At 31.5% G+C, this 27,488-nt stretch overlaps 3 protein-coding genes across 4 annotated transcripts in view; 2 read left to right on the top strand and 1 right to left on the bottom strand.

Annotated features, from left to right (window-relative positions):
* LOC132740779 (uncharacterized) overlaps nt 1-24,555 on the top strand; it is a 37,438-nt gene extending 12,883 nt beyond the window's left edge. Inside the window, exons 1-8 of one of the 2 annotated variants that reach the window (XM_060728766.1) lie at nt 13,866-14,817; nt 15,636-15,745; nt 15,964-16,258; nt 19,031-19,136; nt 21,187-21,311; nt 23,066-23,169; nt 23,690-23,812; nt 24,157-24,555. In XM_060728766.1, coding sequence (XP_060584749.1) covers nt 15,641-15,745; nt 15,964-16,258; nt 19,031-19,136; nt 21,187-21,311; nt 23,066-23,169; nt 23,690-23,812; nt 24,157-24,555 — 1,257 coding nt within the window. In that variant the 5' untranslated portion in view covers nt 13,866-14,817; nt 15,636-15,640. Of the gene's footprint in view, nt 1-13,865; nt 14,818-15,635; nt 15,746-15,963; nt 16,259-19,030; nt 19,137-21,186; nt 21,312-23,065; nt 23,170-23,689; nt 23,813-24,156 lie in introns of those variants that run through there. The other variant, XM_060728767.1, reaches the window with a different exon arrangement.
* Nucleotides 5,502-8,109, bottom strand: LOC132740782 (N,N'-diacetylchitobiase-like). Its single transcript, XM_060728770.1, has 3 exons — nt 7,215-8,109; nt 5,732-5,922; nt 5,502-5,554 (listed from the first exon to the last, which is right to left on the bottom strand). Exons 1-3 carry the CDS (start codon nt 7,430-7,432, stop codon nt 5,502-5,504), a joined length of 462 nt encoding a protein of 153 aa, XP_060584753.1. The 5' UTR covers nt 7,433-8,109.
* A 40-nt stretch (nt 24,556-24,595) lies between the features above and the next one.
* LOC132740778 (uncharacterized) lies at nt 24,596-27,372 on the top strand. The gene is made up of 3 exons (XM_060728765.1): nt 24,596-25,613; nt 25,819-26,006; nt 26,115-27,372. Exons 1-3 carry the CDS (start codon nt 24,596-24,598, stop codon nt 26,397-26,399), a joined length of 1,491 nt encoding a protein of 496 aa, XP_060584748.1. The 3' UTR covers nt 26,400-27,372.
* The last annotated feature ends 116 nt before the right edge of the window (nt 27,373-27,488 follow it).

The following is a 27,488-nucleotide window of genomic DNA, read 5'->3' as shown; positions in this document are numbered from 1 at the left end:
ACAAAGTCTTCATATTTCACATACTGATTGGTTATAACTAGTAGATGACCGCTATTGATTTTGGGGTCACCAGGTCAAAGGTCAAGATCACAGGGTCTTTTAATGGTAGTATGATTTCAGCTCATTATCTCGAGAGCTGATTATCACAAAGTCTTCATATTTCGCATAGTGATTGGTCATAAATAGTAGATGACCCCTTTTGCTTTCGGGGTCATTAGTTCAAAGGTCTATGTCACAGGGGCCTTAAATGTCAGAATGGTTTTACGCTTATTATCTTGAAAACTATTTATCACAATGTCTTCATATTTCACATACTGATTGGTCATAACTAGTAAGTGATCCCTATTGATTTTAGGGTCACTAGGTCAAAAGTCAAGGTCACAGGGTCCTTGAATGGTAGTATTGTTTCGCTTATTATCTTTAAAGCTTTTTATCACAAAGTCTTCATATTTCTAATACTGATTGGTCATAACTATTAGATGACACCTATTAATTTTTGGTCACTAGTTCAAAGGTCAAGGTCACAGGGGTCTTAAATGTCACAATGGTTTCCACTCATTATTTTGAAAACTATAACAAAGTCTTCATTATTTTTTTTTTCCATGTACAAATTTATGGCAAGCCTCTATAACAAAAATAACCAATGATATGAGTAAAGGGCTAGAAATGGGGGCATATGTGTCGTTCGACATTTCTTGTTTAAATTAAGTTTTTCAAGTAATGGATCATATGTTATGTTTGTCCCATGCACGTATGGCAGTTTAAGAGAAATATGATATTCTTGTACATATATACTTATTTTCATATTTCATATATTTTTATTTGTGTATATATTTAGCACAACATTTAGATATTTATTTTTATCATTTATTTTTTTATGATTTAAGATTAAATGGATGATTAACTTCCAAAATAAAATTTGATAAAGACATACACGGGTTAGTTCAATTGGAACTGCAGCCTCTTAGTGAAAGCAGCGCAGAACATCTATTGAATCTTTCAATACGCCCTGTACGTATGATTTCTAATAACGTTTTTTATTTTAAAATAACAGTAATAAAGAACATCAAAGTATTGGAAGCTCATTCAAGGAAATATATCAATTTCTTTTCAAAAATCTAAGATAAATGTATTTGGGCCCCTAAAATACGATAGTTTTCATCTGACACGTTTAACCATCGTAAATTCAGGGTCAATCATATCATAATTTTGTTTGCTGCAGCCATGTAACCATGTTATACACCTACTTTATCAATTTTAGTTAAAATAAACGCTCCAGTACACTGTTATTACAAAATGTGAACAAAAATTCTATATATTATTTAAAAATATAGAAAGAATATGACATTTATTTTTTAGATTGTATTGGAACATGAAAAGCGCCAGTGTATTCTAGTAATGACCGGAAGAAACCCGCTTGCAATTCGGCTTATATCATCTGCTGTGAAATCTTACAAATCTAATGATGACTTGTCATTTCTGAATACAAACCTGCAAAACGGCATGAAAGAATGTATTGAATATGCATACCGGTCTCTTACAGAAGCCGATAGAGTCCATCTGAATTCATTATCAGTAGTTGAAACATCTCAATTCGACTTAGAAATAGTTAAAGCTGTTTTAGAAAAAAATGATCAAGAGGCTTTACTGATAATGATGAAACTGATAAATCATCAGGTTGTTCAAAGAATATGCTACAGACAATACTGCTTCCACCCTTTAATTCTTGAGTATGTCAGGACACGCCTGTCTCATGAAGAACGTTCAACTCGGGCACAAAATAACTTCTGTCAGCATATGATTGAAAGGTTAGAGCCATACGTACAACAAGCAGAAAAGGACTACCCAAAAGCTATAGCTAAAGTCTCTGAAAATCAGGCATTATTGAAAGTTTTATTTAGTGTCCTTTCTACACGCAAAGACGACAGTAATAACATATTTACAACAGATACAAATAGATATTTGATACAACTTCGAGATATGCTCCCAATGACACAGAAGGAAAAACAGAGACTTTACAAAAAAATAACGGATCAAATGAAGTCTGATGGCAAATATCAAGCATATGTTTTCTGGAAACTTGAGGAAATAAGAATGATGGTAGACAATAAATGCTTTGTTGATGCAGAAAAGGAAATCTCAAAAATTGATGAGATATTAAATGATATGGCCAATGAGGATACTTCTATTGCTGTTCGTTTCTGGTATATCAAAGGAAGATTTTTCCGTTGTAAGGAGTATAAAGAGTATACCAAAGCAAGTGAATGCTTTCGGGAATCATACCAATGTAATATGAATACAGATAACGTTCCTGAATCCGCAATCGCTTTAAATGCATTAGGAAATACATACTTCGACATGAATGATGATGAAAATGCATTGATTTATCACCAAAAAGCATTTGATTTACTACAAACTTTCTTATTAAATGATCTTCATCCTGATTTATCTGTTTACGAATTTAATATTGGCACTATATATCTCTCAAAGGCTAGTAAACAGCTTTCTATTTGTAAATGTGTCACAGATAATGTAAAAGAAAACTTAGAGAAAGCTCTACAGATATTTGAAAAATCTATGGCAAAGGATGAGAAAATGAAAACACACAGAATGCCAAAATATGGCAATAAGCTAGCAGAGAAAGCCAAAGCATTTTTTTTACTTAATGACAAACCAGGGAAAAACCGGAAAAAAAGCAAAATATTATGAAAAAATCACTTAAAAAAAGTGTCCTTTCACGAACCCGATAAAAAAAAAACATTTTGGGAAATTTTCAAAAGGGCAGGGCTTTATCAATTGGGAGAAGGGCGTTTCCCAAAATAAAAAGTACGGTTTAATTTTTTCCTTTTTTAAAAAAAGCATGAAATAAAAATTGTATATTTTATTAAACCCTTTTTAAAAATTATGTTCTTTTAAAAATAAATCTGTGTTTAAATTTTAAAATTTCTTTGTAAGGAGGTGCTTGTTATCAAAAATGTGAATTATTTTCCCTGTATTGGCGTCTCTTTATAAACATACTTAAATATCACATATAGTTTATATTTGTTACAGCCATTGCGGAATTACTGTTGAAAGAGGCTATTCATTGTTTTCGGAAGGCAGAGGATGAAATTAAAGAAAGCGAATCAGCTAGTCTGGATGGGAAAGACAAGACTGATTTCATTTCAGTGTATGAAAAGATTGCATCACAAGGTCTTGTTAGTCGAAAAGAAGCGAAACTCATTAATTCTTTCTGTGAGGTAATATTATTATTTAACACATTTACTTTAATTTTGGTTGATAAAATTTTGACTATTTTATCTGATATACTTTATTTTTATTTTAAGCTCATATTGTTTATTATTTTAGGATTATAAAACAGGTGCATTGTTTGAATCATTCTCATCAAATGAGAGCTCCTCGTCAAACTCAGATCTAAATACCTCGGCAATTACTAATCAAGATACACACGATTCCGCGAAAGGGCATTATAGTTTGACGATTTAAATTAAATTTGGTTTAAAGGTTTTATTAAGTGCAGAGCGGGAGAAAGAAACAGCCCCTTTCCCCAGTTTGAAAAAAGGGTTTTACTTTAAAAATCAGCGCACAAAAAATCAAAATATGAAAAAAAGACGACACTCTGATTCATCCCAATTTGATTTTATAATTTTTTAATATAAGTTTTGGCTATCTCCCGGGTTTTAAAAAGATGAAAGAATTGCAAAAACAGCGGGAAAACAGACATGTTTTTTTCCCAAAAAGTTACTTGGTTTTAAAAATGGGTACCCCAACATAAAAAGTATTTTTAAAAAAAAAAATCGGGTTTTTTGGCGGGCCCAAAAATTAAAAGGGGGTCGTTTCTTAAAGGAAAAGCCATTTTTGTGGCACATTTGGAGGGGCTGTTATCATGTTGTGTTAAGTAGTTTTATCTTAATCTCTAAAAATCAAATAAACAAATACATGTATGTTATATTTGTATTTTTAAAGCATGTGCAGTGTGATATTTATTTTTATGAAATTGCGGGCTCAGTTTAACAGCTTTACTTTATTTCCGCTTTATTGATACTACTAAAATCCGGACTCTGATTATTTGATGTAATTTTGAAAAACACTGGTATTTTTTTTATCAATCTAATAATTAAATGTGTGTGTGCGCGTGCGTGCGTGTATATGTGTGTGTGTGTGTGTGTGCGCGTGTATGTGTGTGTGTGTGTGTGCGTGTGCGTTGTTTTGTTATGTATACTGTTATGTCAAACTTTTTAATCAGATTTGGATTGAAGTAAAATGTATTATTAAACACAACTTTATATCTATTGCACTTCAATTTTTAAGTTTTTCCCTGGTTTTGCACACATGTTGTCTGTGAAATTGTAATGGTGTCAAGATCTTGACCAAGATCCTTGGTTGATACATCATACAAAGAGATTTCAAAATAATGATTGCTGAGCAATTTTTTTGCAGTTGCAATATCTTTGATAACTAGTTCGCAGGTGTCAAATATAGCTTTAACTTTGATTTGTATAATTTTTTTATCGAAAATTTAGTATTGTCTAGCTTGTCTCCACTTTTCCTCACCTGTGACCAAGATTAAGGAAATTTACTGTCAGTAACGTGTGTAGTGGGAAATAAATTTATAAGAAAATATTTTGTGTATTTGTTGTTATCGAATGTTGTAAGAAACTTATATTGCTCTATAGAACACTTAAGAGTAAACAGGTGCGAGTATTCAAACTGATTTAGCATTACTTACATAACAAAAAGGATCAGTTTTTACTCCTCATAATAATATTATTATGCTTAATCTGCAAAATATGTTGAGTAAACTGGGTCAGTGCAGATCAAGGTCAGCCTACATTTTCATGTAGTCTTATCTCAATCTGCACTGTTTATTAGTCAGCACTAATATTTTGTCTATCCATTTATTGATGATCACTGGTACTATTCAAAATGGAAGTACAAAGCCAAAATCAGTTACAGCCAACAGTTTAAGATTAAATTTGGTTTTGTTGTTTATTCAGTTCAAGTTGAAGTGAACACTGACACTAATTAGTGCGCAACACTTTTTATCTAGAAATATATTTTGCTGTCGCCTTTGATGCTTTGCATCAATACTTTTCTTGTAATAAATTGAAATAAGATATTTGCTGAAAGAGCCATACACTTTGAAACTAAATCCTGTCCTTGTTTGCATCAACTCGAATAAAATACAATGAATATTATTTTACTTGATTTCATAAAAAATAAACAAAGTGTTCGAATCTGTTCAATAGTAATTTTAACTTAAGTGTTGTATAATGTCGTTTTCCTTTCCTTATTTTGAGACAGAACATAACCATATGTTTTCTATTCAATACAATATATGTTAGTCCAAATAAAAAAACAAACATTTTAGCATTGATTACAATTAGTGTTACAAAAGGATAGAGACTGACTAAATTCATTGTTACTTATTAAAGTAACAGTTTTTAAACATTTGTTTTGACCCCATTCACTATTATTCATATTTGTTACTGGTTTCTCATCTACCTGTAGTTTAATATAAATCGGCCTGCTCGTTCTTTGTAGAATAATGGACCTGAAATACAGAAGTAGTTTGAGATTAAAGATTCAATCAAATAAAAAGCCATACTTTAGCAAAACTAAATATATAACTCATACAGCTGCAGTATAGCACACTTTTTAAAAACAATTATACTATTTTAAAATAATTTACAATAATAATTCATTTCTTTACAAATTATCAAATAAATACGTTTGACATTATAAAATTGCGATCGTTTGGACTTTAAGACAATTGCTGACCTAGTTCTCAGCTGCACATAATGCGATCCGGCTTGCAGTGTCATGTCGCAAAATTGAGCCCATGTTCGCCCTTTGTCTAAACTTGTTTCTATTATGTGGTTAGGATACATACTATTGGCCTTCAGGACACAAGCTTCTAGTCTGAAATGTGAAATAATGTAAAAATATGTTACTTTCTGAGCAAGATTATTTATATTCAATATCTTATCATTTCAAAATATAAAATAACTAATAGATGAAGTGATTGCCAATTTATTTGCAAAATCATTTTGATCGGCAATTTGATTCAATCACCTATTTAAATTTATATCTTAATTTATAGTATTATGAGGTAATTATGCATTGTTGAGTACTATACTAAATTATATTGGTCATTTCACAGCTGCCAAACCTATGTTCGACCAGGCCCTATCCTTTCCAGTGACCTTGAAGTCAAAGATATGTCACAATGTCAAAACCATGAAAAACAAATCAATCCTTTTGGAATCACGGTTTCGTTCAGGGTTTTTTTCCAAATTTTATAAGAATATTCTAAAATAAACTTGAGCAATAAGAGCAAAAAGACTCAGATGAGTGAATAAGGGTTACATGGCCCTATTGTCATAGTAACCATGCTTTGGATGTAAGGCAAAGATAATGTTTTTTGAACGGGCTAATCTTGGCGAGGGGTTACATTTGAATGTTTTCATAACACCAATTTGTAAAAAGACAAGTATTTTTCTTTCCACTAAAATGTTACCAATGATATTTTCAAGTAACAGGGATTTGGATTTTATAGCACTTCCAAAGTTTAATATTAGTGGGACAGTAATCATCTTTATTAACTCTAACTTGTGTTGTAAAATAAATGTGTTTCATACATTGACCCTTGGGGAATTTGACCAATAAAATTATGAATGAAAACAAGATTGACAAGGAAGGGCGACATTCAATGAACGTATCCCCCAACACAGGAGCACCGACAAGAAGCGCAGCAGGACACTCAACAAGAGAGGCACGAAGTCACTTATTTAGAGCAAAAGATGCAGAAATTTAGTTACACTTATTTACAAATTCACGCAGAGATTGGTCTTAATATAAGTGATACAAGTTATGTTCCCAGTAGAAATTTAAAGCTACAGATGAAACAAGGGTTTTATTAACAATAAAATACTAAACATAACTGTGAACCAGGACATCCTTTAGTTTTTATTGATGGCCTTCTTTTACCAAAGAAGACCATATTCTAACGTATTGTTTAAAAGCGTATAAAAAGACAAATAGAAAAGAAACTAAAAGTGCTACATATACAACACTAATGTCTTGAGAACGATCTTCACGGAACGGAAATATTACATCTCTGATAGAAATGTACGGGCCTGCAAACGGCACAAACAACGATGATGTGACGATAAAATAGTCAAATGAAGTCAAAAAATAATTTCAGTTCATACATTGTGCCAGGTGGTTGAACTCTATGACGTATTCCTCTGTTTTCAAGTCTTGGTAGTTCTTTAAAACCGAGTGTTTGAACAAATTCGTCCCAGTCATTTTCCTTTAGTTTGTCTCTTTGTTTTTCATCATTTATATCTTTCCACGGAGCCTGATGCCATGCGCGTTCTGCCATCACAAGAATTCTTGGAAATGCCATATAATGCTCTTCAATTCTCATCAATTCAGCCCAAATACTTGCCTCGATCCCTAAAAGGTGGGGAAACTGAACTACGTATGATATAAACGCTACACTAGTAATCACATATCAACACATTGTTTGAAACAAGTTTCTATATTAGTTCTAAAATTCTAGAATATGACAAACAGGATCAACAAGGAAATGCGGCGTTCAAAGAATGCAAATATCTACATTTCCTCGATCATTAATTTAAGTAAACTATTGTCACTTAAATCTTTTTTGAATACGAAAATATAACAAGTTCGTTTACATTACCTCAAAAGTGCACATGTTAAAACATTTGTGATCAATTAGGAAATATTTTCATATTAATCTTCTCTTATCTATAGATAAAAAAATCTGTAAACAAAGTGATCCCTCAAAAGCATTAATCACAACAAAATTACATGAAAATTGCAGACTCGGTTTGATTGAGTCTGTATATGGGGGATAATGAATAGGTACAACATCCCTCACACCCCCTAACACCGGTTCGAGCGGTACTCAGTTCTCAACACTTAATAGTGTTTGCATCAATGATCCCGAAGGACTAGAAAAATATAACAACACTAAAGTGACTTACGGGGCAACTTTTTACAGCACTTGACTCCTGCTGTTATGAAGTATAAAATCTAGTAACAAAAACTTACCGATGACATTGTATGATTTTGATTGGTTTGGACATATATACTCTTTACAAAGTTTAACTTTGTCAATAGGGTTGCCCATGGGGTCCAAATTTATATTAGCCAGCAGATTATCGGGCATAAATTCAAAACCCTTTTTCTCGTCAATGTATCGTGTTGACCAAAACAGACCTCTTTCCTCAGAATCAGGCTCTTGGGTAATGTGTTGCTGGCATTAAGATTACCTTTGAATTGATCAATTATTTGAACATTTATACAGCTGTATTGTGTACAATTAATTTCGCAATTGATTATTAATTTTTATGTATCCGTAACTTTTACTTCTTTTTATTACAGGATGATTTTTGTTTCAGTATCTCAAATAACATGACAATTTATGACACTGTAAATGTAAATTCTAACCTTGCAAAATAGACATAAATTAGTTTAATGCATGACAATTAACAATGCATGGATCTTGCAAACGTTTCAGTAATATTAAGGTATTCAAAGAACGTTTGACTACAAGATTCAATGATATTTGTTTATTTAGCGAATTTCTAACATATACACAAACTAGTTAACTAGTCATATGATAAAATGGACAAAAATACCATACATATCGTATGCGTCATTATGATTTATATTTACAGATATACAGAGTTATAGATATGCACTCAAAATCATTTCATGCGCACAGACTTTCAGTAGATATTTAATACAATAAATGTGTATGTTGTTGTTATATACAGACTGAATGTAAACTATATCTGCTAAATATGATACTCAATCATTTGGGTACGCTTAACGCCTCTGTTATCAAGACACATATCATTTTTGTAATACTAGTAGTTATGCTCTAACAGGATGCAAAGACATAATGTGGCGAAATATCAAAAGGCATCATGCAAACAGAAAAGGGTATAGAATTATCACACTGAAGAACAAAAGAAGTAATGCCTTATATGTATCTACAATGCAAAGTCTGCAAAAGTTTGGTTAAATCTAACTTATTAACAGGTAAAAAAACCTTATGTATATATTTGAGTATCAAACAAAGGCTGATAATGAGCAGTGGAAGCGAAAAGAAAAGAAAACAAACGCCCATCGTTACTTAAGTTGTACATGTACTAGGTGCAATGTCTTTCTGGCTATACGGTCACTAGACAGTTCTACATTACATATTCAAGATGAAAACTAAGTTAGTCTTTTACTGGCCTCTGTTCAGAGAACGTCGGTCTGTAATGCTGGTCTTTCAATTTTATTTTATTTATTTTCAATGTTTTTGTTTGTTTTGTTGCTGTTTTTTTTTTCAGCTGTAAAAGAAAGGTTAATATGTTTCCGTATCAATGCCTCTAAGAGATACAAAAAAAAGAAAACAATATATTTGCTCGTGATGATAGGATTAAATAAATTTGTTAAAACGTGGTGTTGAAGCGATGCAAGCCCAAGATAAAATATCAATGACTGGAGTAGGTACAAGTAGTTAAATGTATGATAAAATGTTTACTATATTTAAATGTTGACTACACATAACAAAAAGCAAATGCCTGCTTAAGGTTTAACTTCGGCATCATACATCAAATCTACTGATATAATCATTTCACTACTTCAATTGCAATATGACACTTTACAGAATAACTGCGTTATAAACATGTATATTTAATTATATGTAAAAAAAACTTTAGTTCGAACTTACTTGTAAAAGTTTACTTCATAAAAATCACAAAATAAGAAAACCATGAAGCGGGAAAATTAAAACGCGTATGGGAACCAACATTATATTTCAATTCTTCCACGTTCTACAATTTTATTCTGGGGTAACTTTGGTTTTATAATAAAATTAAAGCATTTGCTTTGATAATACAAACAAGCGTACTATATAATGCATATAATCTGAGGGTAATTCCTTCTGTAATTGCCAAATGATCTTGATTTAAAGTTATATTTCTCATGACAAACAATTACAAAATGTGAGATACAAATGACGCCTCATTTAGATAAGATTTTGCTCTAGTGTTCAGAAAATGCTTCAATTGGTTCAGATATGGAGCTGATAGTTAATACATAACTAAATCATTGACTTTAAACAATGACCTTGGCATTTTGTGTTGCATCTACAAGTTGTCTCGAGGAGAATAAAATCATGAAATCACTCATTCGAGACAGCAATATAATCCGTTATTTTGGTTTATGATCCATTATGTTGGTTTAATCTATGAATATTCTATTGATAACCTTCATCTACTGATAAGCATCATCTACAAAGTCGACCGGTGTGTTTAAAATTTCTCCACGGGTATCCCAACGATAGGCGAAAATGTTTCTGAAATTGTTTGAATTTAATGACTTCAAGGTTTGGATAAACACCCATCACTCGATTATTGCTTTGAAAGAAATCATTAATGACCGTGAAGCATTACAAATAATAATAACCTTATTTGACAAGTTGATATGAATAATGTTATTGATTGTAGGCTTTTATATTCGGTAATCCCAGTTTGTTTATATAAATAGGATTTCTATTTTTACTTGATTTATCGGTTTAAAGCAGAAATACATTATAAACGAAAATGTTCCGTTTCAATTCCTTTTTCAAGACGCAAAAGTTAGTTTCTTTTATGATTAATTTTTGTCTTTAGTAGTTTTATTACATAGAGAATGGCTACTGTGGTAGCAATTCTAACGTGGAGTTAAAACTACAGTATAACGTCATCTAAAAATAGCCCATGCATATCATTAACCTGATCTACAGAGAGCGCATCCTGTGTTGTCGGTACAGACAAGTGACATAGATATTTTAGTGTAACATAGTTGATACATGCATATCAATTGGTACAACGTTACGAAGTCTTTTAGTGCATTTACTTGTCTAAAAAGCTGCTATTTAAATGAAATTAGCAAAGTTCTGCCAAAACGAATGACTCTCTCTCTCTCTCTGGAAATGAAATGTGCACACTTGTTTCCCTTCAGTATTATAGATAGATACTTTTTTTTCCTCCACGTGGGAGAGCCAAAATTAGTATTTTTACGATTGATTATTTTCTTTATTAGTTATATACAATAGAGAATAGATTTCAAATCGTTTTTGACAAAAAAAAATATTCGTTTTTTTACAAAAAAAGTTGTTACTGTTATCGTCAGCATGTTCCGGTTCAGTTATAATCAGTGGACTTCTGGTCCTTGTTTTGTCCAAATTTGCATGCATAACACTAGTGGCACAAATGGGCACAGGTGCTCGTCCAGTCTTGGGGTTACCCTACCTACTCCTTTAAAAGTAAGACTTTTTTGTTTTCGAAAAAAAAAGACTAAATAAACCCTTCATGATATACAAATAATTAAAAAAAGAAGGATAATAAATTGACCCTCTATACCTGTAAAATCATAGGTACCTTTACTGGTTTTTTACTGGTATATAAGGTCAATTTATTATTTTTCTTTATCATAAAGAGTTGATTTAGGAGGGTTTTTAAAAAGATCATTCATCACTGGACAAGCCTTTCCTTTTAAAAGGAAACTTTATTTTAATCCTTATCTGTATTAATGGTGTGCTTAAAATGTCAACGCCATTTCTAGTAAAAAGAGAAATAAAGAGAAGTAAACTATAACAATGTCCTCAGACTTTCATGTTGTTTTTTTAAGGAAGAAATTATAGTTTCCGTGTAATTTGGTATAGCTTGCCAATTACTCAGACATTCTATGCATTATCATTATTATATGTTTTGTCCTTCTGTACAATAAGATATTATGAGCGGTCTAACATGACGGAAGATAATTTTGTAATCATAAGACAAAAGAGAATTTCACTTGGCAAATAAGAAGTATCTAATTTACACAATATTGTTTTTAAGCTAAGTGGTGTAAAAAAACGATGGAGGTTTTTCGCGCTTTATCCGGTTTAACCTCCCCAATGGTACTTTTGTGGCGTTCGTTCGTGATGTCCTTTAAATGTTTAATGAAGATGTTTTTATTTTAATTTTGAGTGGTTATTCTAGCAGGTAATGCTTAAGGATGATAGTTTAGGATTGGTTATTTGTCCGCCTTGAACAAATATAGGTTAGATATTACTCTAAAGATCACAGATTTGATTGTATTTCATTCAAAGTTGTCCAATGTTTTGTCAATAACACCTTGCAAAAGTTGAAACATGGTTTAGTTTAAACATATTTTATCCTTTCAATTTTTTACAAGATGTACAATGCAAATATATAGAAAAACATATAAAATATATTTTGAATGACAAAGGGTTGGACCACAAGTTCAAATAAATTAGGAATTCGGTCCGTCCCTAAAATATGGGTACAATGGGGGCAAAACACTTGAACAACACATCAGCTCAAAAGATAACATGTCTTTTCTTCAAGTCATAATGAAACTTGATCAGAATAACAGTTTTGAAAATACCCCTTTGTCAAATTTGTATATGGGTAATCTAGGGTCATAAGCGAAGTCCTGCTTTCTGGGTCGTGTGGCGGTTGCGTTTATTGAACGCCGCATTTCCTTGTTGATCTTGTTTATCATATCAGAAGTAAAATATGAAAAAGGAGATCAATATTGAAGGGCGGCATTCTGTGAATGCATCACACTGCAAGACACCAAACAGGACAGAGTGAACGGTCAAAAGGCGAAGAAACGCCGCAACAAACCATTCAAAATCGGAAATCATGGAAACACACAAGGCAACAAAAAATACAAATTAATAAAAAGACCTTCAAAAGCACAAGGACGTTGGGGAGGGGCGTAAATTGAAAAGAAATCTAGGGGAAAGGGTAGATACTTACCATAGACAAAAAGAAGGGACTCAAAAGTGACACCACAATATATGTGTAACAAAAAACGAGATATACATGTGGAACCGCCTCTGAACGGTAAGCAACATAAGCACTACTGGGGAGTTTAAACTGGTTATTGGTGCGCCAAACCTACTTCTTAGCCGCGCCATGTTCCTTTTAAACGAGACAATGAAAATAAATTGAATTCCCACCAAGTGAAATTCTAACAGTTGTTACGGTTACAAAAGGTGAAGTAAGGAAATCACTGAAATGATCATGTACATACATATAAAAGTAAGCCACATAAGTAAGGTACATACGAGATCGTATTTTAAGGTCCCTAACTATCAATGGTACATGGTAACATACTTCAACGATTCTGTGAATTAATGCTATTTTATTTTGTTTTGTTTATTTAGATTTTCAATACTTCAATAAAAAATGATTTCTTTATGCGTTGTTGATTTCAACTTTTCGTCTTAGATACATTACATCCACCCTTCGTGGGTCAGATGTTACAATCAAAAAGCCCATTTCATTTGGTTATCCTCTATTGCATACATGCGTGTATTATTCATAAATCACTGCAAAGAATATGTCTTGCTTCTTCAAAATTGAAGTATACATGCATATTTCATTTTAATATGATTATATGTAACACATATTTAGTAAAATAAAACGTATCCGTATCCATTACTTAGAAGTCCTGCATGTGTGAAGTTTTCAAACTCAATATTTTAAAGTATAGTTTTATCTTAAACTTATCAATAGAACTAGTTATTTGTTCTATATCGATATTAAGAAGCCAGCTTTGAGTTTAGACACAGAGCATCAACAGAACAACAAAAAGTTATCAAAGTAAATATTCTTAGAGTTGAAAAATAACCGGAAAGGTTCATCCTAATTTTTATCAATGATGGTGCGGATAATACGAGTATATTTGTATATATTGTAACATTTGTCAGTTATTGTTACTTGCATCGTATGACGGCAAATTTGCATGGGTGTTATGTATAAGGCGTCAAGACTTGTTTCGTATGAAGATAGCTGTTGATGTCATAATTGCAGCCGAAGAGATAGGTCGTACAAAGCAGGCAAAGGTTGGAAATTGCAGGAGGTAAATTATCATCATTTTGTGCGTTTGTGGCATGTCGGGGATCCGATAGCGAAGTATTGTCTTTTGTACCTTAACGGCCGAATAGACCCTCATCAAGCATAGACTGCATACATTCATATTGACTCTTATCGAGGAATACCAGTACAATCATGTGCTAAGAGTGGCCACATTTGTTATTTATAATCAGCCTATACTCATCATAACGGCCAAATTAAGAGCACCATGTTGTTGTTTTTAATGTTGTCGATTTTACTGTTAAAATTCATACAAAGTCGTTTTAATGTTACGGTAACATGATCGGATAATTTTTTATTCTGGCAAAATAGTAGGTACTAGATATCTGCTTTAACGTCTCAGGTTTCACATTCAAAAACAAATTTATCAAGACCATTTTTGTTAATTGATATTTTGTTAATCAATTGGCAAACGTTAAAAAAAAGACAACGCTGTATGCACTATCAATAACTTACCCGTATTTATGTATTACAGACATTGCCTACAATATATCGATCTCCTCTATTGATCATCATTTTAATAAATTGTACAAGCCACAGTTTACCTGCGTGTTAGGTGACATGTTTAAACTTAAACGGAATGTATTCAATATAGTCTTTATCATATAATAAGATTTAATCAAAAGTTATGTCAACGCGTTATCTTATTGAGCGAAAAGTGTATTCAAGTACAATTTTCCACACTACTTCCGCTTTTGACAATGCTTTATCACTTTACAAAACATGTACTAGTAGTTTTAGATCATATGCTAAAACAATATATTTGTTCCTGATGTGAAATTTGTATATATCATTTTTAAGAGAGATTGTTATAAAAAAAAACTTGAACTTAAAGAGAAAGTAGTATTCACTGTTGGTAAGTCTATTTTACTTTTTCCATGTATATGCAACTTTATGCTTTAAGAAGTTTGAAAATGAATTAAGTAAACGGCACGTAAATGTGTATTTTAAATATTGTAAGATATCAAGTTTCTGTATTTGATAAACCTTTAAACTCAATACAAGAGACGTTAACAAGTTCGTGTTTTCCAAGTTAAGTATGCATATTTTATACACAGATGATATTAATAACCATTTCTCGAGTATAATAATAGATACATACGGAATATTATGTTCTAGTAGCTTTCTTTGCTACGAGCAGCGTTAGAAAATTTATATTTCGCGAGACCGAAGGTCGAGCTGGATATAATATTCCCCTGCTGCGAGTAGCAAAACACATGACCTCAGAAAGCTTTAACAACATAATTATCCTCTTATTATATACCTACTTAACTTCTTTTAGTTATTTATAGCTGTCAAGAAATAAAACTCACGAATGACGGGTTAATTCGTATTCTTTTTAAAATGAGGCCACGCCTTTAATAGTTTGGTTCCCGTTTTCATATGTTACGTTATATATACACAGCTAAGATGGGAACAACCGTGAAAAATAGTCCAGCCATATATGGAACCGTATTTGTCACTAATATATATAATACGTATGAAGGGTATTGGCGCTTCAAGATTTGCATTTATATTTTAGGGTGAAAATTTATAGCTATATAATAAGGATAAAAAAAATTACATGAAGTGATCAGTTAACAATAAAATCAATTTATGCCAAAAGTCAACCATTTAAGAAATTGAATAACTAAACTAATGAGACCATATTCACAACAATTTAAATTATTACAGACAATATGATGGATTTAGAGCATCATTTTAATGCGATGGACACTGTGGATTGTTGGGAAGACATAAAGCAGAAACTTGACGATGAACTGAAACCTGATGAACTGGAAAGGGTTTGTTGTTTTTTTGTGTTAAATGACGAAACGCATTTTATGTAAGTCACAAAAAAAGCGTATAAATATAACTAAGATAAACAGAAACATTGCAGACTTTAGTATTCATTAACTATTTATGTTTATTTCTTTCAGAAAAGGTAGAAATTTTCATACTTACGCATTGTTGTTGCTCTAGTACAAATATAGGTTTCGGTTAAAGTAAATATATTTTACAGGTTATATTTCTCATTGACCCTACAATAAAATCATACTGGGAGAGGAATGGTGATATCCGTAGCGCAAGAGACCTCATTAATGCATTAGAAAATTGTATGTTATTCGAAGACATATTGTCAACTCTCGAACATATTTTTGGATATACAAATCAGCATACATATGAAGGCCAAAGTTTAAGAAAAATGATAAGTGACTACAGTCATAACAGAAGAAGGTTAGGCTGTTCAAATATCATTGGACGAGAAACAGAAATAACTCAAGCAATTGACGCGTTGACCAATACAAAGAACAAAGGTATATTTTAGCTCTAAGATCATAGATACGTTATTTCAAAAAACGCGATAAAATGACAATTTTCTTAAAGTATTAATTTTCATATTTCTTTCTTGTACATGTTAACATCAATTACCTTTACAAACTGACAATGGAAATTATTAACTACTTATTACAGTAGAATGTCGGTATTGAAACAAACATACACGGATTTGCTGCTGTGTAGCCTGTGTAGTAATATAAGCTGATTAGCTAGTTTAACCCACTATGAGCAAAATCATTCGTCACTAATTGCAGAAAATAATGCAATATTCCATTCACAGCCTAAATATCAGGAAGTAATTAATTCAGCCTTTCCCACACTCTGTTCCCAGACAAAAATGTAGATAATAATCTACTTTATCGCACAAGTAAAACCTTATAAGAAATACTGTTTACAAAATAATTAAAATTGATGCATGAAAAAGAATATTCATGGAGATATCAAATACTCGAACATTTTGTTGTAAAAAAATAAAATAAATTCGTGAATTATTTAGTATTTATATGATGATGACATATTATAGCACACATTTATTTTTATTTCAAAAGAAGGGAGATGTAGCATTATAAGCTGATTAGCTAGTTTATGATATATGCTATACACATAGCGCATGCTCAATAACATGTCTAGTCAGTCTCGATGTTAGGGACTTTAAAATAATAAATTTGCATCTTGTAGAGTATACTCGTGTTATTGTTATATCACTATTTTGTGAATTCCACTTATTATTATTATAACTCCCAACAACAAAACAGCATGCAGGGGCACCTGGGCTTTTTTTGAGTTAAGACTTAAATCACGCATAGTGCTATCACGCAAAGAGCTCCCTTTGTGAAAGTGTTTCTACGCCGCGAATTTCACGTACGGTGCGAAGTTCACGAAAATGTAATGGAAGTCATTTTCTTATTATTAAACAATATCAAGAACTGAACTATGATAGTAGTATAATATGATATGCTCTCTAATCACGTGAGTTTAACTCAGTATAGACTTGTATCTTTGATACCAGAGTTTGATAGAATGCTTTGGCATGTTAACACATGTTTTCATAGTTAATTCAATGGTGTTATGGTGATAACTGACCATCGGTCATTCAGTACAATGGTGGTCGGTAGTGTTCCTTTAAAAGTCGCAAGGAATGTTGCAGTCAGCTTATAAAATGTCGAGGGCAATCCGCGAGATTTTATGTCGTAATTGTATAAAATGTCGCGGCTTATAGAAACTTTCGAGTTTTGTGTCACTTCTGTCGTAAAAAACGCAATAGTTTCTGTAAACATACTATACTAAACTACGCAAACATGTGCCTACTTCAGGTAGTCGATAGTATAATCCATGATATTTTGTTTTGATGCATACCCTGTAAAAAGTCGAGTTTGTGTATTAAGTATCGCCTTTTTATGCCGGGAAATGTCTCTACTCAAAAGGTCGCAGCTAAAAATTGCAACTACTCGCCGCGAGGAACAAAAGTCGCGGCTTCGTCTTTTGTAGAATTACTACTATACATGTAAAATTGTCGCGGATTTCTTTCTGTTCTTCCATTTTTTAAAGACAAACGAGGAATAAAATGTAAAGTCAAACCACGTCGCCATAGACTTATATCAAATATAGCTCTGTGCTATGACTAATGATTTAAGGGATATCTTAGCGATGAAATGTCAGTTAATTGTACTGCTATTGTCTTTATCTATAGTTATGAAAATAGCATCAAGTACATGTATTGAATGTAAGAGAAATTGCACGAAGTCTAAAGTGTACCCTGTTTTAGATACATGTAGTTCAAAAGTTATTTACCATTAGAATAACAAAACATTTGTAATCTAGATGGGTTTCATTTCCTTTTATTCACATTTTTTTCCTTATCTTTGTTCATTTTCTTTTGTTTCATCAAAGCTTAACATGAGATATAATAGAAACAATGCTTTAAAACAATTTCACTAAAATGCTTTATTGTTACAGGAAGTTATTTTTATTCACATCTAAAATGAAATATCGCGCGATCATTTATGTGCCTTAAATTGTTTTTAGTTTATATTTTCAATGTTAAAAACTAACTTTTGCATTAAGCAATTATTTTCTCAACTCTAATCTTTCAAAGTTCTTTCGAAATATTTAAGTTGTTTCAGTACGTAGTAAAATGTCTAACGCGCATAAAATCATGTTGCCCCCACTCGTTATCTAAAGTAGGCGAAAATAAAAGAATTGGGACATGAGGTGTCATATGTCTCGATGTAAATGTGTCTATGTTTCGTATGTATACTTGAGACTACGTATAACAAAGAATGTATGTCATTGTTTTCAGAAATGTGCAATTATTTCTAAACTCAATAATATAAGACAGTAGAAACAACTTTCTATAGTGAAATCTTTTGTAAATACTTTTTTTACAGTAAAAAAATAAGTAAGATGCCGGCAATGCTTCGCTGCAAAGATCTAAATCATAGGGTTAAAACTATTTTACACAATTTGAGATGAATATAAGATGAATGAATGTCACTGACTTAGAAAAGACTTAGATATTATTACAATGTAAAATATACGTAGGATATACAGACGATAGAAACTGGTCTTAAGATTTTTTTGTGGAAAGGGCTACTGTCACAGAATTTAAGTTTACGTTTTTATATTGAATCGTTTATGCTGGGTATGTTTTAAATGTTTATTCGTAAATAATTACTGTTTTATTATTATTATTATTATTATTATTATTATTATTATTATTATTATTATTATTATTATTATTATTTGAAAAGGTATTTGGATCTATGGAATGGGTGGACTTGGAAAGACTTTACTTGCAAACGAAATATCTGAAAAACTTTTTTCTCGCAATACTACAATATTAAAGTTTGATTTAAAGTAAGTATTGTTACCTTTATTTTTTCTTGAGATAATATCTTCCTTTGTCACTCGGGACATTTGCATTCATAAATTCATATTGTAGATGTGTTTGTTCACAACTTGGTATTATTATGCCAATGTCAAGAGACGTGAGTTTAAATGTTTCAAAATATTAGAATAATTTTACAAAAAGTTATGTTTAATAAACAAATTAGAATCAAGATATTTAATCTTGTTGCGTAATTAAACAAGGACCATTACTCAAGTCGACGTCTTACTCCGCTGTAAAAAAAAAAAATTAATGACATAGTTTTAAGGAACATTGGAAACAGAAGATAAAATTATAACTGTAAAGAAGAAATGAGGAATGTTTTATGATATTCCCTTGAAAAAGAAATTAAATCATTAAGATAATTGCGCACTGAAGCGACTCGATACTAGTTGCAAAGACTTATCACAGGCTAAACGTCAGACCAAACAAATATATGGAAGGTTGCAATATTATATCACTAGTCAGGACGTGCTTATAGAGGGTTGATTTAAAATCAAATATAATTTATTATACCACAAACTGAAATAGTTTGTGTAAATGATTTCAAGTTCGGTTTAAGATATGACAAAGGAAGATCAAAATAAATTTAACATTATTCAGCCACTGACTTTATTTAATGCAAACATGTATTATCATTTGTAAACACTGATTTTGTTCATGATTTCTAGCAAAGTTTTCATTGATATGGTTAAAAAGGATCAGATTTTTGTAAACTAAACAGTACAAAATATGATAAACAAGATCAACAAGGAAACGTTTCACTAAATTGAATTAATAAACGGTTAACATTCGTTCAGTTGAGTGTAAATGTAGGTAAATTAACTATTTTGATACAACTTCGCAGAAAACTGTTTAGGTTTTAGCATGCCAAAGATTATACGCCACGCTACTTACACGCTATTTAGCACTTCAAAAATTTGATATGAAATAACTAAAAGACGTCTCGAGCACTTCGTTCTCGAATATATTTTATCATTTGAAAATCATAAATATAGACTTTACGAAACTTTTAGACACCATGAGAATTGAATGTTGTTGCTATAAAAGCATTTTATCAATTTCAAAAAATTTGTTCACCAAATAATACTGACCTAGAAAACATATGTTATAGATCAATGAATTACATAGGTCTATACACCTATCAATTACATCATCCAACATATAGGGATATACAGCCAAGTACTTATTTAACAGAATATATTTTATCTTCTGTTAACGTAACATATGACATAAATGGCATTAATTTTGACGACAAACCATTTTATGAATGTAAACATCTGCACGGATATAGACATTGTTGACGTCATATTAGCAGATGTTGTTACGATATGTAACATTGTCATTGACATTAACAAATGACATTGTCTCTTCAATTTTTATTTTTTCTCTTTAAACTGCTCGTATGTACGGAAGCGTCCTGGAGCCAATTTAACAAGTTTATGAAAAAATAACTCCTACGTAGGACTTTATAACTCATACTTAGGACTTTATAACTCCTACGTAGGAGATAAAAAAACCTAATAAGGAATTTATAACTCCTACGTAGGACTTTGTAACTCCTATGTTATAAGTCCTACGTAGGACTTTATAACTCCTACGTAGGAGATAAAAAACCTAATTAGAAGTTTTAAAGTCCTACGTAAGTCCTACGTAGGAGTGAAAAAGTCCTACGTAGGAGTTATAAACTCCTTATTAGGCTTTTTTTATCTCCTACGTAGGACTAATAAAGTTTACGTAGGAGTTAAATAGTCCTACGTAGGACTTATAAAGTCCTACGTAGGAGTAACAAAGTGCTACGTAGGAGTTTAAAAGTCGTACGTAGGAGTTTGAAAGTCCTACGTTGCACTTATAAAGTCCTATGTAGGACTTATAAAGTCCTTATTAGGCTTTTTTAATCCCCTACGTAGGTGTTATCTTTTTTATAGAACATGTTTAATTGGCACCAGGACGTTTCCGTAGATAAAGTATATAAGTTAAATGATTGTCGTTTTCAAAATTAAAATGCTGTTTTTATAGACAGGTGACAAACTTTGATGATTTCATCAAACGTATGCTTGCAAAGTTTGAAGTCTATACAACAAGCGGTGATACTATGGCTTTGACGAGTACACTAATGTTTCAGCTTAAGAGAATTACATGTGGTAATATTCATTATTTTTAAACTCAGTTTATAAATAAGATGTTGAACATGTACATATTGTTTCTTAACGCAAATATTATTGAAATTTAATATAAGTGTTGTTACATTTTGAATATTTTATCGTTTTATTTATAACCATTACTTTATTTTGTTGCCAATTAAGTATCTCTACCGGTATATATTTATATTCAATGTTTTAATAAACATTAATTCCCAAATTGAATTTATGAATACTTATACTTAATTTGTAATTATACTTTATTTGTAATTTTGTCATTTTTCAAAGAAATTTACTTCCTATGTGAATTCAGAGACTTCATGTCAATAGGCGATTAGGATTTATCCAATGAAAAACTGTCAGAAATATTTGAAAAAGAAAGACGTCCATTATCCATTATCTACATGTTAAAGACCGATCCTTTATATACATATGATTTAAAATTTCACAATTATCTTATTTGAAACTATGCTTATGTCGATTTTAGGGACGTGGACGTTAACTTTCACTTATCATGACCGTCCATGAACATGCTCTATCAGACTGAGACATTATCAATTTTAATTTTTGGGCTTTTGGGTGCATGCTAAAGGAGACCCTTGTTTATTCTATGAGTGGTTACCATATTTTCAATTAAACTTGCATCTGATAACAAAGTTTTATCTAAATGAGTTTATGTCTTTATATGGATGTTATAAGCTTTAATAGAAAACTATTTATTAAGTTGCTGTATATAACTTGCGCATGTTATGCTAAGAAAAAAGATTAAAACATTTTATTGTTTCACATTTTTTCCGATATATAGGGTCTATTATTTGGTTCAAATACAAATCAACACTAAAAATATATATTAGCTTTAAAGGTCGCCACATACGACAGAAATTAGCATATTACAGAATCGATATAATTAGAGCTAAAGTTTAAAGCAAACTGCAAAATCAGTAAAACAATTGGGTCCTAATATGAAGACATACCTAAATTTATTTAATGCAAATTGATTTCTCGAATTCGTATTTGATTACACATTTTATATACTATACCGTATATATACCGTGATGAACTGAAGCACGCATAAATAACAATATCGTATTTCTACATTATAGAGTATTACTTACGTGTGTGCATAAAACGTATTATCGCGTTTTGTTCCTTATAGCATATGCGATTTTCTTAAAAAAAATAGTTGAAAGTTACACCGCTTTGATGACTTAATACTTCAATTATTTCTATTGAGCATCCTTAGCCGTTCATAATGTGTGTCATTTCCCCGCATTTCTTCTGGGGCTGCTGAGGTTTTTGTTATTAACAATATACATTATGATAAATTCGTTTAACAAGAACTGATGGAATATACTGGAGAACATAGCTTTCCTGACATGAATATAACCCTCGGCTAGCGCCTTGGGTCATATTTGAGCCGCTTCACGACAAAACCAACATATTGCGTTTGCGACCAGCATGGATCCAGACCAGCCTGCGCACCCGCGCAGTCTGATGAGGATCCATGCCGATCGCTTACCAACTCTATTACAAGTAGAGAAACAGCATGGATCCTGATCAGACTGCGCGGATGCTCAGGCTGGTCTGGATCCATGCTGGTCGCAAACGCAATCTGTTGGTTTTGTCGTGACACGGCTCATTTATCTTATTCAGACTAAATTCGCCCGTATATACACAAGGCATTATTTCCTGCTTACAAAAGTATGCAACCTTAATAGTTATCTTTTTGATGAACCACAAATGTATTTTCTTTTAAGATACATGTATAGTACTTGATAACATCGAGGATATGTATGAATGTGAAGGTGGTGAAGTAAATAAATTTGTGGAAAGATGTTTCGATAGTCCAGCATACATGCCGGTAAATTATACATTCAGGGATACGTTTTAAGTCTACATAAAAAAATCATTTAAGTTCGGAAATCTTAACCTTAAAAATTTATTTAATTTGATTTGTTAAGATTGAGTACTTTGTTGATATACAAGTATAATAAATGCATCTCAGCGTATATCAGTCTGTATTAAATTTGGTTCACTGCAATAAAGTTATCTGAATATATGAGAACAGCAATAATGATTTATATGTTTATTTTCATAATAAATAGACTTCATTCAGTGATCAAACAAACAAAAAAAGTGAATTGTAGGTTTTGTTCTGGACTACACATAATGAAACACCATTTAAGCATTACATTCTGCGTATTTTTTAAATAAAGTTTTTCAAGTAATGGATCTTATATTATGTTTGTCCCATGCACGTATGGCAGTTTAAGAGAAATATGATATTCTCGTACATATATATTATTTTCATTTTCATATATTTTTATGTATATATTTAGCACAGCGTTTAGATATTTATTTTTATTTTTTTATGATTTCAGATTAAATGGATGATAACTTCCAAAATAAAATTTGATAAAGACATGCATGGGTTAGTGCAATTGGAACTGCAGCCTCTTAGTAAAAGCAGCGCAGAACATCTATTGAATCTTTCAATACGCCCTGTACGTATGATTTCTAATAACGTTTTTTATTTTAAATAACAGTAATAAGAACATCAAAGTATCGAAAGCCCATTCAAGGAAATATATCAATTTCTTTTTAAAATTTAAGATAAATGTATTTGTGCCTCTAAAATAGATAGTTTTCATTTGACACGTTTAACCATCATAAATGCATTGTCAATCATATCATAATTTTGTTTGCTGCATCCATGTAACCATGTTATAGACATAATTTACCAATTTTAGTGAAAATAAACACTCTAGCACACTGTTATTACAAAATGTGAACAAAAATTCAATATATCATTTAAAAATATAGAAATAATATGACATTTATTTTTCAGATTGAATTAGAACATGAAAAGCGCCAGTGTATTCTAGTAATGACCGGAAGAAACCCGCTTGCAATTCGGCTTATATCATCTGCTGTGAAATCTTACAAATCTAATGATGACTTGTCATTTCTGAATACAAACCTGCAAAACGGCATGAAAGAATGTATTGAATATGCATACCGGTCTCTTACAGAAGCCGATAGAGTCCATCTGAATTCATTATCAGTAGTTGAAACTTCTCAATTCGACTTAGAAATAGTTAAAGCTGTTTTAGAAAAAAATGATCAAGAGGCTTTACTGATAATGATGAAACTGATAAATCATCAGGTTGTTCAAAGAATATGCTACAGACAATACTGCTTCCACCCTTTAATTCTTGAGTATGTTAGGACACGCCTAGTCTCATGAAGAACGTTCAACTCGGGCACAAAATAACTTCTGTCAGCATATGATTGAAAGGTTAGAGCCATACGTACAACAAGCAGAAAAGGACTACCCAAAAGCTATAGCTAAAGTCTCTGAAAATCAGCCATTATTGAAAGTTTTATTTCGTGTCCTTTCTACACGCAAAGACGATAGTAATAACATATTTACAACAGATAGAAATAAATATTTGATAGAACTTCGAGATATGCTTCCAATGACAAAGGTTGAAAAGCAGGAACTTTACACTAAAATAATGAAGCAAATGCATTCTAGTGGCAAAAAACAAGCAGAAATGTTTTGGAAACTTGAGGAAATAAGGATGATGGTAGACAATAAATGCTTTGTTGATGCAGAAAAAGAAATTTCAAATTTTGATGAGAAATCAAATGATATGGCCGATATGAAAGGCCGTTTCTGGTATATCAAAGGAAGATTTTTCCGTTGTAAAGAGTATAAAGAGTATACCAAAGCAAGTAAATGCTTTTGGAAATCATACCAATTTAATATGAATACAGACAACGTTCCTGAATCCGCAATCGCTTTAAATGCATTAGGAAATACATACTTCGACATGAAAGATGATGAAAAGGCATTGATGTATCATAAAAAAGCATTTGATTTACTACAATCTTTCTTATTGAATGATCTTCATCCTGATTTATCTGTTTACGAATTTAATATTGGCACTATATATCTCTCAAAGGCTAGTAAACAGCTTTCTATTTGTAAATGTGTCACAGATGATGTAAAAGAAAACTTAGAGAAAGCTCTACAGATATTCGAAAAATCTATGGCAAAGGATGAGAAAATGAAAACACACAGAATGCCAAAATATGGCAATAAGCTAGCAGAGAAAGCCAAAGCATTGTTTTACTTAAGTGACAACGAGGAAAAGCGTAAAGAAGCAATTGATATTATGAAGGAATCACTCACAATAAAAGTAGCTCCTTTCACAGAACCAGATAAAAATAAAACATTGGCAATTTTCAAAACTGGGCAGACATTCATCAATTGGCGAGAAGACGTTTCCAATGATAAAAGTACGGTTTATTTTTCCTTTTCAAAAAGAGCATGAAATATAATATTGTATATTATATATTACCTTTATAGAATTATTTTCTTTGTAAATATAGTCTGTGTAAATTTGACTTTCTTTAAAAGGAGATGCTTGTATCAAAATGTCATTTTTTCCCTGTAGTGGAAAAATCAAAAGCAAAAATCACCTATATTTTAATTATGTTACAGCCATTGCGAAATTACTGTTGAAAGAGGCTATTCATTGTTTTCGGAAGGCAGAGGATGAAATTAAAGAAAGCGAATCAGCTAGTCTGGATGGGAAAGACAAGACTGATTTCATTTCAGTGTATGAAAAGATTGCATCACAAGGTCTTGTTAGTCGAAAAGAAGCGAAACTCATTAATTCTTTCTGTGAGGTAATACTATTATTTAACACATTTACTTTAATTTTGGTTGATAAAATTTTGACTATTTATCTGATATACTTTATTTTTATTTTAAGCTCATATTGTTTATTATTTTAGGATTATAAAACAGGTGCATTGTTTGAATCATTCTCATCAAATGAGAGCTCCTCGTCAAACTCAGATCTAAATACCTCGGCAATTACTAATCAAGATACACACGATTCCGACGAAGGTCATTATAGTTGTGACGATGAAAGTTATTCTGGTAAAGGTATATTAAGTGCAGAGACGGAGAAACAGCATGCTGCTCAGTTTGAGAAGGATTTTTACTTAAAACTCAGCGCACAAACATCAAAAGATATGAAGAAAAGACGACACTCTGATTCATCCGAATCAGATTGATAATTTCATGTAATATAGAGACAGGCTATCTCCGGTTTAAACAGATGAAAGAATTGCAAAAACAGCGAAATCAGACATGTTGCAATTGTTACTTGTATAAAATGGTACACTACATAAATGTATTTAAAAAAGTAACTGTTTGTTGGCGGCGACAATGTATGGCGTCGTCTCTTATGGAATGCCCTTTTTGTGGCACATGGTAGGAGCTGTTATCATGTTGTGTTTAGTAGCTTTATCTCAATCTTTAAAAATTAAGTAAACAAGTATGTTATATCTGTATTTTATCGAAAAGCGTGTACATTGTGATATTTATTTTTATGAAATTGCCAGCTTAGCTTTATTTCCGCTTTATTGATACTACTTAAAGCCGGACTCTGATTATTTAATGTAATTTTGAAAAACACTGGTATTTTCATTCTTTAACAATCTAATAATTAAATGTGTGTGTGAGCGTGCGTGCATGTGTGTGTGCGTGTGCGCGTGTATATGTGCGTGTGTGTTGTTTTGTTATGTATACTGTTATGTCAAACTTTATTATCAGATTTGGATTGAAGTAAAATGTATTATTGAACACAACTTTATATCTATTGCACTTCAATTTTTAAGTTTTTCCCTGGTTTTGCACACATGTTGTCTGTGAAAATGTCAAGATCTTGATCAAGATCCTTGGTTGATACATCATACAAAGAGATTTCAAAATAATGATTGCTGAGCAATTTTTTTGCAGTTGCAATATCTTTGATAACTAGTTCGCAGGTGTCGAATATTGCTAAAAATGGGAACAGTATTAGGCTTGCAGTTGAAATATGTTGCTTTTATGTCTTTCATAATTCTATAACTTTGATTTGTATAATTTTTTAATCTAAAATTTAGTATTTTCTAGCTTGTTTCCACTTTTCCTCACCTGTGACCAAGATTAAGGACATTTACTGTCAGTAACGTGTGTAGTGGGAAATAAATTTATAAGAAAATATTTTGTGTATTTGTTGTTATCGAATGTTGTAAGAAACTTATATTGCTCTATAGAACACTTAAGAGTAAACAGGTGCGAGTATTCAAACTGATTTAGCATTACTTACATAACAAAAA

Source organism: Ruditapes philippinarum, unplaced genomic scaffold (assembly GCF_026571515.1).
Source record: "Ruditapes philippinarum isolate M1 unplaced genomic scaffold, ASM2657151v2 ctg6301_1_1_1_1, whole genome shotgun sequence".
NCBI classification, from domain to species: domain Eukaryota; kingdom Metazoa; phylum Mollusca; class Bivalvia; order Venerida; family Veneridae; genus Ruditapes; species Ruditapes philippinarum.
This window is presented reverse-complemented; position numbering and strand designations above follow the sequence as displayed.